The sequence below is a fragment of the Papaver somniferum genome, chromosome 9 (genome assembly GCF_003573695.1).
Source record: "Papaver somniferum cultivar HN1 chromosome 9, ASM357369v1, whole genome shotgun sequence".
Taxonomy (NCBI): domain Eukaryota; kingdom Viridiplantae; phylum Streptophyta; class Magnoliopsida; order Ranunculales; family Papaveraceae; genus Papaver; species Papaver somniferum.
The window spans coordinates 117,765,029-117,776,519 of record NC_039366.1 but is presented as its reverse complement, the minus strand read 5'-3'; the positions used below and the strand labels follow the sequence as shown (position 1 = coordinate 117,776,519).

The window sequence follows — 11,491 nt, the reverse complement described above, 5'->3', positions numbered from 1 at the left end:
GTTGACGATATAAATAGATCCCTAGGTCGCAAATTCTTTTTTGTTATTATCTTCCTGATACCATGTAAAATATTTAAAAGATAAAAATGTTACCATTGTTAAGTGATTTCTGAAAAAGAAAACCCTAGATAATAAGATCAATAAACGACCTAACGATAATGACATGACAAAAACCTCAAGGCATAAATCTAAATATTCCTAAAGAATAAGATAATGTAAAGAAAGGGAGGATCCCCTCACACTCTTATTTTTACACTATCACACATTTTGGACGTTTTTTTTGTGAATAAAAACCAAACGACAACGTATTCAAAGTTAAGATTTTGGGGATATGTTCGTCTTACAAAGATAGCTTAACCTAGACAAAATTATCTTGTTATTGGTAAAACTGAGTAAGAGAAAAAGTCGAAAATAGATGTGGTTAGAACATTCTCATTGATATTATCCACAGGTAATGGTATCAAGGTTCAGTGAAAAAACAGGTATTGAATGAAACAATGATGATGATATAGAGTTCCCTGGGTCGCAAAAAGCTTTTTATTATTTTCCTCCAAACACCATATAAAATATTTAAAAGATGACATTATTACTAATATTAAGTGATTTCTGAACGAGAAAATCCTAGAAACATTTATAAGACATTAAATGACTTACTAATATTAAGTGATTTCTGAACGAGAAAATCATAGAGACATTTATAAGACATTAAATGACCCGATCACTTGAATAAGAAGACAGTAGTGTAAAGATAAGTGGCACTTGCGCCTTGCTCCCACGAAAGCAATAAAAGTAACTAGGTAACAAGATAAGTCAAAGCTGTTTGACCCCAGTACAAATATCAGCACATCTATATCTCTGAGCGTAGAGGAAACCCATGTCGGGGATGTAGCTCAGATGGTAGAGCGCCCTCTTAGCATGCGAGAGGTACGGGGATCGATACCCCGCATCTCCATTTTTTTTTTGCATTTTCGTTTTTCGTTCTCGTCCGGTAACGTTGGGTCATCTGGTCCCATCTTGTTCCAATCCAAGCTAAAGTAATGGCCGCTAATAAACTGGCTAAAACGAGAACACAACTAATGGTGCTGTCATTTCGCACTCGTGATCTTTCTGTCTATTCTCGTTAGATCAACATCCAAACCTCATTTTTAACTTATTCACCTAACCTTAATTTTTGTTTTGTCGACTCCAAACAACCGTTCGTTGAGCTGTCTTATTTATAGATAATCGTCAAAATGATTTCAAAGATTCATCTCCATGCTTGGCCGAATCTGTTTCTGCCGTCCTCCGGATCAACTACTTACTCACTCACTCACTGGCTAAAGAAAACGTCAAACTGAGTTCCTACGAAATCGGGTGGTTTATTTAATAATCAAATGACATCGTGAAAAACAATGATCTCACTCCCTCACTCACTCTCTCAAGTGTCAGTCCTACTAAATCCCTAATTCATTTCCTTGAGCAAAAAAACCCGAATAATTTCCTCACTGGTAGAGTTCTTCTTCAATGGCGTCGATTACTCGAGCTTCACTAATGTACGGTTTACATAAAACTGTCTCTAGAGAATCCGAGTCTAATTGTATTTTACACCAGAAGAGTTTCGTTTCTTCATCTTCTCCAAAATTAGTTCTGAAGAAGAAGAACTCATCATCGAATTTCAAAGCTCAAATTCCCAAAGCTAGCTTAGTGGAAATTGTTCATGATCCAACTATTGAAAGTAAAGGGAATCAGAAGGATGGGATTCTAAAAGTTGGGATCATTTGTGGTGGACCCTCAGCTGAGCGTGGGATTTCACTTAATTCTGCTAGATCAGTGCTTGATCATATACAGGTAACTTTATTTTGTTTAGTGTTGGTTAAATTTTTGTTTGAAATTTTTTGTTAAACAAGATTGAATTGTGTGATTATAGGGAGATGATTTGCATGTTAGTTGCTATTACATTGACACCAATCTTAACGCGTATGCGATATCTACTGCTCAGGTAAGTTCATTGATCATCATAAGCTACTAAAGAATTTCAAGTGTATGAGCATTTTTGAAGATATAAGAATAAATGTTTCATTTAGCTACTCCAAGAACTAATTTGGAGCAATTTATTGAATTTAAGACTCTTGTTTGTTACTATGATTCGTTGATGTTTTTATTCTTGTGTGACACTTTGGTGCAGATGTACTCAAATACTCCGGCAGATTTTGACTTTAAACTTGAAAGGTTAGCCGTCAAAATATCAAAGTGTGCTTATGTTGTCTGACGTTTAAAAATCAAATTTTGACTTAATTGCTACTGCTTGTGTTGCTTTGCAGCCTTGCCCAAGGTTTCGAGTCTTTATCTGAATTTGCAGAACATCTAGCTTCTTCTGTAGATATAGTATTCCCAGTGATTCATGGTCGTTTTGGTGAAGATGGAGGCATACAGGTTTGTATGACGGACGTTTGGAAAATGTATTTAGATGTTTCTTCTCTAAGATGATTCAAGCTTAGATAATTCGTATACTAATTAGGGTGTTTTGCAGGAGCTGTTGGAGAAAGCTAATGTTCCGTTTGTTGGAACAGCATCAAATGAATGTCGCCAAGCCTTTGACAAGGTAAAAATGTGATTTTCCACAAAAAATCGCTACATATCATGTGCATTTACTAATGGGGCATCACAAGATCTTGATTGCAAGAGACTCGGTTACAAAAGGTGTTTGGACATCAAAGATTTCTTTTATACTGTCTACTAGGTAATAGATATAATGCAATTTGCTGGTTCCTGAAACTTGGATTTTGCTGAATCGGTGTTGGCATCTTTGCATCTCTTTGTTATTGAAATTACACACTAGTGTTCCTTTCTATGGATCTGATATATATTTCTTTCTCACTTTCATTCTTCTTCTCCTGTTCCTCTGATAAACTGGCAGTATGATGCTTCATTGGAGCTCAAGAGGCAAGGATTTGTCACGGTACCTAGTTTTCTCGTGGAGGTATGGCTCAATTTTCTTATGGTGAATATTTAGATTAATTTGTTGCGTCAGCTCTTGCTAATATGTTCTTTGTTGTAATCAGGGAGGCCGATTCGATAAAGCAAAGCTAATGAAGTGGTTTGAAACCAATCAAATAAATAGTGAGTCCGGGAAAGTTGTGGTAAGGCTCACCTTATAGGTGTTGTTGCCTATTACAGATTGAAAATGTACTAAGTGATATTTTTATTGTGGAGCCTGTTTAACTGTGCTTCTTCTCTTCCCATGTAATTCAGGTAAAACCAGCGAGGGCAGGGTCTAGCATTGGTGTAACCGTTGCCTATGGTGTCGAGGACTCCCTGAAAAAAGCTAAGGGCATTATTTCGGAGGTAATCTGGTTTCAAGTGAATGATGTAAATCTGATATTTCCTGAAGCTAACCTTTATGAAAACTAGTCTTTGTTTTACTAGTTTATTCTATAATCATCAGGAAATCGATGACAGAGTCCTTGTTGAAGTTTTTCTTGATGGAGGAAGTGAATTCACAGCAATTGTTCTTGATGTCGGATCTGGGTTTGATTGTCATCCTGTGGCTTTCCTTCCAACCGAGGTCTGTACAATTCCTTAAATTGGTCAAGCTAGCTCTCTTGAGTCTTGACATAAAGTTTTTTAGTGATTTCCTTCATGGTTGTACTTGCACATATACGTAGAGTTCAGAAGGGATATCAAAATTGTATGTTCAAATTACTTATGTTAAATGTGTTGTGTGTTCTCCTACGGGTAAATTACGGGTAAATAGTTAGATATATGGTGGATGTGTTCAGATTACTTATGTTAAACAATATTTTGTCCGTATGCCTACATATATCTAATTATTTACCCATAACAGTTTCCATCATGAACATGTGCATCAAATATCAACATTTCTGATAACACATCTCGTAAATTTGTATTGACTCATCATGATCATTATATATAGATAATTGATTGATTAATTGACATCAGTTTAATTCTCTATCATCAATGGGTAGGTGGAGCTTCAATTCCATGAAAATGTTGATGGTGGAGAGAAAGATGCCATATTTAATTACCGGAGGAAGTATCTTCCAACACAACAGGTGTGAATTTATACTCGTGCAATTTATGAATTTTCATATAAATTTAACTAGAAGGCTTTTAGAAAACGACTCATGGTTTATGTCTTAATTACTGCTGACTTTTTTCGTTTATATATTTGATACAAATGAGTTTAGCTGTTTTGGTTTATTGTGGACACACATGCAATAATACATTATACTACAACAACATTTCTCTGTCTAGTCTGCACAAGGAGCGATGACTAACCTTCAGTATGGTACATGGGTTGCTATTTGGTTGCTATTGTGGCAGTTCTTTTGCTATTTCACCGAAGGGTGCTTTATAAGGATCTAGGCATATGTCTGGCATTGTCAAATAGCTAAACTGTTCACTCACCGTTTCTTGAGGTTTGCCCCTCAGAAGAGAAAACTATGGGGGGCTCCTCCCATGTGACCCACATGAATTCCTACTTTTCATTGTGTATATTCCTGGATTCAGATGTATGTTTCTTTGAATTTTTCTTCCACAGGTTGCATATCACACACCACCTCGCTTCCCAACTGATGTCATTGAAATGATAAGAGAAGGAGCATCTTTATTATTTAAAAGATTTGGCCTGCGGGATTTTGCACGGATTGATGGTTGGTTTCTCCCATCTTCACATTTATCTTTATCAGCGGAGAATGATAACAAGTTTGGAAGGAGTAAATCTGGTACTATCATTTTTACTGATATCAACCTGGTACGACGAATTTCTGTCATCTGTATTTCTTTGTTGGTTCATGTGCTATAATGTACTTGTGTTACTTATATCCTGCTATTCTCTTTTGTTGTTGCTTGTTGTTTTCCTATTGAAACAGATTAGTGGAATGGAGCAGACCAGTTTTCTGTTCCAGCAAGCTTCAAAGGTCTTCTCTTTCTTCTGTTTTTATTTTGTTTCTTGGATTATTAGTCAAATCAGAGAAACCGATGTTGCTAATCTGGAATTTCCCTTCTTTCCAGGTTGGATTCTCCCATTCAAACATCCTCCGAACTATTATTCAACGTGCTTGTTTGCGATTTCCAGCTCTTTCTTCGTGTAGCAATGCGTCAAATGCACTACATAGACAACCAAAATCACCCGAAGAAACCGGTGCATTTTCTGAAGGCAAAGGCATTCGCAAAGTTTTTGTCATGTTCGGTGGAGAAACTTCAGAGCGCCAAGTATCTCTGATGAGTGGAACGAATGTGTGGCTTAACTTGCAAGCTTTTGATGATGTAAGTGCCAAAACATACCTTGTTCTACATCTATCAAACTTGATATGTTAGTCTTTGTTAAAGATTTTTTGTACTGTTTTGCATGTATCTTGATAGAGTTGTCTTTCTTAGCACGTGTATTTTCTCAAAGTGTAACTCCAAACTGTCAACAGTATAATTAACTTTGTGTTGAAGGTTGTGTTTGGAGGATCCTCTCTTATAAATTTAACTGAACTGTTGCATTTATCTTAGAAGTAAGAGCTATTGTTTCCTTATTATAGTGTGGTGTTCCCTTCACGCAGTTTTACATTACTGAGCTACGAATTCCACTTTTTGGTTAATTGGATGTTTATTCAAACGCATTTGAGGACTGAATTATCTTGATGTTATCAATGATTCTGCCTGCAGCTCGATGTGACCCCATGTATGCTTGCTCCTGCAAATGAACATTTATCTGATGTGAACAAGCACAAGGAATGTGATGTTTTCTCCAAAACAGTTTGGACTTTACCGTAAGTGTTGTGCATCGATGATATCTATGTGTCATACATTCCTAACTGGTTTTGATAATATATTCCTATTATTATTTTCTAAAATACTAACTGGTAACATCCAACAATGCTTAATCGCGTGTTGAAATGTACGTCCTATAGTTTATCTTGTTTCCATGAAAATATTATTTATAATTTTCACTTTGAAACATAATGTTTTTGGGCCACAGATATTCTTTAGTTCTACGCCATACGACAGAAGAAGTTTTAGATGCTTGCGTAAAAGCAATGGAACCAGACAGAGCTGCGCTGACGACTCACCTGCGCAACCAGGTGATCATGGATATAATGGAGGGTTTGAGTAAACAAAGCTCGTTCAAGGGGTTTGATATTGCTGATGTTCATCCTACGAAATATTCGCTGGAGCAATGGATCAAACTTGCTAAGGAGGTTGAAGCAACAGTCTTCATTGCAGGTTGATTTCTGAAGCATATTACATATGCTGCTAATTTATATCTTATCCTCTCTAACTATTTCAATCACTGCAGACCTGTGGAACAATATATATATATATATATATTTATATATATTGAAATTCCAAACAGCTTATTCTTTTTTAACTGGAAATAAATCGGTGCACACTTTCAGATGCATAAACTCGATATAACTCGTAACATATCTTGTTTATATTTGATTGAAATATGATCTGCAATGAGACCTCAGGAGATGACAAACAGGTTCTCCCATTTCTCTAATACTTCATCTGTATGTTTAAAAGGAAACTTGGCCTCATGGAACAGCACTGGCAATAGAAACATACAAAAGATGGTAATAATAGGTTTAATGTTTTTCTTTTCAGTACATGGAGGTATTGGTGAGGATGGTACCCTGCAAAGGTTGTTAGAGGCTGAAGGAATTCCATATACAGGTTTTCGCTTGTCCAAAAGTTGTTTTCTGATGCTATATGTTATAACCAAGCCCAATAATAAAAAATTTCAACTTTAAATGCTGCAGGTCCTGGTGTGATAGCTTCAAAAACTTGTATGGATAAAGTGGCAACTTCTCTTGCTGTTGGCAATGTATGATAATATGTGCTATATTCCTTTCAATTCTTTTTTTTGTTTTTTTTTTTTTTTTGGCATCCTTCTAGTTGAACTTCACTAGTGCTTATGATCTTCTGATTCTACCGTATAGCTTGAAAACTGGGGAGTGCTGACAATACACAAGGATGTACGCAGCAAAGAGGAGCTAATAAACATGCCCATCAATGGTGTTTGGCATGATTTGACCGCAAAGCTTAATTGTGAAACATTATGTGTGAAACCAGGTCAAGATGGATGCTCCACTGGAGTTGCAAGATTATGGTATATTAGTATCCTGACTTCATTTTCAAATTCCATCAAGTACTTGTAAGTTAATGTGTTGTTGTTGTATTATTTGCGTAGTTGTCCAGAGGATCTGGAAGTCTATGTCAATGCATTGCGCAACTGCTTTCCACGGCTTCCTTCCAACAGTTTGTCCAAGGTATGGACAGTTTTTTACAATTTCGTGTCATCTTCATTTCGGAATACTTTCATTCAGTAGCATTGTTTTTCAACTGTACAATAATCTGTATTCTGAAGCTGTATTGCGAGATTACTAGTCGGTGGTCAATTCCAGATACTGAAGCTTGTTTTCATTCTTAGGCACATGGAGTAATTGAGATGCCAAACCCTCCTCCTGAACAATTATTATTTGAACCTTTCATTGAGACAGATCCCATCATTTTCTCTTCAAAATGCACTAAAGCAAATTCAAATGGCTTGTTATGGGAAGGTCGTAGTAGATGGGTTGAAATTACTGTTGGAGTTGTGGGCAAACGAGGAGAGATGCACTCGCTGAGTCCTAGTGTCACGGTTAAGGAATCTGGTGATATATTATCGCTTGAGGAAAAGTTCCAAGGTTTGTGACTACACGCATCTGTTTTTCTTATGAAAATTATTGTCCATAAGAGAATCTTAATTAGGTATTTGTCCATGTTAGATCGTATAGATACTGATCATTTTGTCTTTAAACAGGTGGAACTGGCATCAATCTCACTCCACCACCATCTTCAATAATTAGGTTTGTTCAGAGAGATCTGATCCCTTGCAACATTAGTACCTCGCTCTTCATACTATGTTTTTCTCTTGATATGAAGTTACATGTATACGCTCAGCAGAGGATAACTGCAACAGTTTAACAAAATCACACTACTCTCATAATGGTTGAACCATGCCCTTATCTTTTGAAGAGCAGCTAACATCCTGTAATCTTTTCTTTTCTGAACAGTGAAGAGGCGTTAGAGAAATGTAAACGGTGTATTGAAATCATTGCTAATACTCTCGGATTAGAAGGATTTTCGCGTATTGACGCATTTGTTAATGTAGACAGTGGAGAGGTACGTTGTCTCATAATCATCCTGGAAAACTTCTTCCATTCTCTTTGCTGATTAACAAGTACAAGTCTGCTTTCTTCAACTTGATATTTTTCCTCCGATTCATGTTTCAAATTTCCTTCTGTTTACTTTAGAAAAATGAAATTATATTGGGCCAATCATTTCTAAATTAAAAATACAAAAAAAATGTTTCACTTCGAGGTGTGTGGAATCAAGAGTCAAGACCCAACTCTCACCCATTGGTGCTTAATGGTTTCAAAAAAAAAGATACTAGTTTTGGTCTGCACCGTTGTACTTCTTTCGCTACCCAAAAGGACTTGCTTTCTCTTCCCTGTCTTCGTCCTTTCTTGATATTTTATTTTCGGAAATTTGAAATTTCTCCCTCTTTTTCTAAGGCCATTCCGATTTCCTCTATTTATTTGTAAAATGCTGATCCCTCCCTCCTTTTTAACAAATGATGTTATCTGGATGTTAAGGAATTCCATAATATTCAAACCTTATTTGCAACCTATTCTCTTCTGCTGCTTAGAAATATGCACACACTGTAAAACAATTTTCATGGTTAATATGCAGGTCTTGATTATAGAAGTTAACACTGTACCTGGAATGACTCCTTCAACAGTCTTGATTCATCAGGTAATATACTTAAACTCATTCCAGTAATACCCAATATTAAATGTAATTACATGATACGCCACTCGTTTAAACCTCGTTTAATGTTTCAGGCACTTGTAGAGGAGCCTCCAATGTATCCCCAACATTTCTTCCGTACACTGCTCGATTTGGCTTCTGAGAGATCTAGTAACTAGAACTTACGCGTAAAACTTAAAATAAAAATTCAAATGTAAATATTATTGACTGTTCTTTTAGCAGTTACAACGTAGCCTCTTAATCTCTGATCAATCATGATTTGAAAAAATCACCTGACAGCTCCCTACTTTTACTATGCATCGTGGAAGTCCAATGTCTATTGTCTGATTGTCTTCACATTGTAGATCAATTCCATGTGAGGCCGTACCCATTTCCATGTGGAACTCCTCAAACAAAACAAATTAAAGAACTTAAAAGTATAAAAAGGACTTGAGATTCAGGTATATGTTACCTTTTACTTTTTATTTCAAAATTTCTATGAGGTCTTGAAGTTTCAGTTTGTCTGGAAGAGTGAAGTTATCTGAGATTAGTTTCCATGGCTTCTTCGGAAAATCATCATCATAAGCTACATTTCGTTTTGTTTCCTCTCATGCAACAAGGTCACATGATCCCTATGATAGACATAGCTAGACTCTTTGCTGAGCACGGCATTATCGTCACTATAGTTGCTACACCTGCCAACTCTTTAAGATTCAAAAATGTAGTTGATCGTTCTATTGAATCTGGCCTTCCTATTCGGCTTCTTATTCTTCCATTTCCATCTGCTGAGAAAACAGGATTACCTGAAGGATGCGAGAACATTGATGCTCTCCCTTCGCCAGAATGGGCAATTAAATTCCTTAACGCCACCACTTCTTTACAAGAACCATTTGACCAGGCATTTGTAGATCTGGAGCCTTTACCTTGCTGCATTATTACTAATAAGTTCAATATTCCTAGAATTTCTTTCTATGGCACTAGTTGTTTTTATCAGCTATGCTCCCACAACATTCTCCAATCCAAAATTCTAGAGAGCTCTACATTAAGTCTGTCAGACCTCTTCGACGTGCCAGGCTTGCCCGACCGAATCCAAGTCACAAAAGCAATGTTACCAAGAACCTTGTATTCAAGCTCAGAGGATTTGGAAGATTTTTGTGATCAAATTAGAAAGGCTGAGCTGACGGCATATGGTGTGGTGGTGAATAGTTTCCAGGAATTGGAGACTATATATGAGGAAGAGTATCAAAAAGCGAAATTCGGAAAAGTGTGGTGCATTGGTCCAGTATCTCTATGTAACAAGGGGATATTAGACAAGGCCGAAAGAGGTAACAAGACCTCCATAGATGAAAACCTGTCTGAAGTGGCTGGATTCCAGAGATCCATGCTCTGTTGTCTATGCTTGCTTTGGAAGTTTATGTGCCCTATCATCGGCAGAAATGATTGAGCTTGCCTTGGGTTTGGAAGCATCAAAATGCCCATTTGTTTGGGTGATTAGAGGTGGAGAGAGGCATCCAGAGTTAAAAAGTTGGTTACTCGAAGAGAAATTCGAGGAGAGGAACAAAGAGGACTAGTGATTAAGGGCTGGGCGCCACAAGTACTAATTCTGTCACACAGATCAATAGGAGGATTCTTGACGCATTGTGGTTGGAATTCGGTAATGGAAGGAGTTTGTGCAGGTGTGCCATTGATAGCTTGGCCTACCGGCACAGAGCAATTCTTTAATGAAAAACTGATTGTACAAGTTCTGGATATAGGAGTGAAGGTGGGAGTAGACGAAGTTCTTACCAGTGATATAAAATTGGTTGAGAAAGATAAGATGGTCCTAGGGTCAGCCAAGAAGAAGGGAGATGTGGAGAAGGCAGTGAAGAAAATAATGGAAGAGGGCAAAGAAGGAGAAGATAGGAGAAGAAAAGTAAGAGATTTTGGAAAGAAAGCAAAGAAGGCAATGGAAGAAGGGGGGTCATCTTACAACAACATGACCTTCCTCATCCAAGACATTATGCAGTACCAAGCCAAAACTGGAGTACCTTGCCAAGTCCAGAAGATTACATAAAAAAGAGTGCATCTAGAGACATTTCGGTCCTGCTTTTCCCTTGAGAAGTAATTTGCTGTTGTTCATGAGTGTGCATTGATCAAACCTTGTCACTGACAAAATTCAACATCATTTTAAAGAAGATGTAAGGTATTATTAGCTAAAACTTGAATGAGAAACATATATGGAGGAGCCAAAAACAAGAAAAACAAAAAGTAACTCGGTAACTGTAGATGACAATCTGATAAGTTGAATGAATCTGATCAAGCAATGAAATTGATTTTTGATAGATGAAACTTTCAGTTTTTTTTTACATCTGACAGTAATTTGAACAGGCCGTCTTACATACAAACTAGACTCAGAATTTCAATTTGCCAATAATAAAATTACTTCTTCGAGTAAGTCCTGTTGTCAGGTCCAACATCACGTGAACCAGTATTAACATAAGGTCCACAAAAAGTGGCCTGAGGGGGCAATGGTTTTGACGAGTCAATTACAGGCATTCCGTTGTCCCTCCTTGATGTCCTGCATAACCGTGAAAGTAAAGGGACAATTACAAAACAAAAAGGCATGAACACACCAAAAGAATATATACAAAATTTTTCACTTACGCCATGTAGAAAGGAAATGCTAATCCAGCAGCCGCAAATACAACTAAACCTGTAGCAACGACAG

At 36.9% G+C, this 11,491-nt stretch overlaps 1 protein-coding gene and 1 pseudogene across 1 annotated transcript; both read left to right on the top strand.

Moving 5' to 3' along the window:
- Positions 1–1,144: 1,144 nt before the first annotated feature.
- Positions 1,145–9,124, top strand: LOC113309959. The gene is made up of 24 exons (XM_026558483.1): positions 1,145–1,827; positions 1,907–1,978; positions 2,165–2,208; positions 2,301–2,412; positions 2,510–2,581; positions 2,897–2,959; positions 3,042–3,119; positions 3,232–3,324; positions 3,425–3,544; positions 3,966–4,052; positions 4,541–4,753; positions 4,872–4,919; positions 5,014–5,268; positions 5,656–5,759; positions 5,969–6,213; positions 6,598–6,666; positions 6,753–6,817; positions 6,933–7,102; positions 7,184–7,262; positions 7,424–7,679; positions 7,796–7,841; positions 8,049–8,157; positions 8,728–8,790; positions 8,880–9,124. The coding sequence occupies exons 1-24, from the start codon at positions 1,504–1,506 to the stop codon at positions 8,961–8,963; spliced, it is 2,871 nt and encodes a 956-aa protein (XP_026414268.1). The 5' UTR covers positions 1,145–1,503; the 3' UTR covers positions 8,964–9,124.
- A 176-nt stretch (positions 9,125–9,300) lies between these two features.
- On the top strand, positions 9,301–11,260 carry LOC113309960 (annotated as a pseudogene).
- The last annotated feature ends 231 nt before the right edge of the window (positions 11,261–11,491 follow it).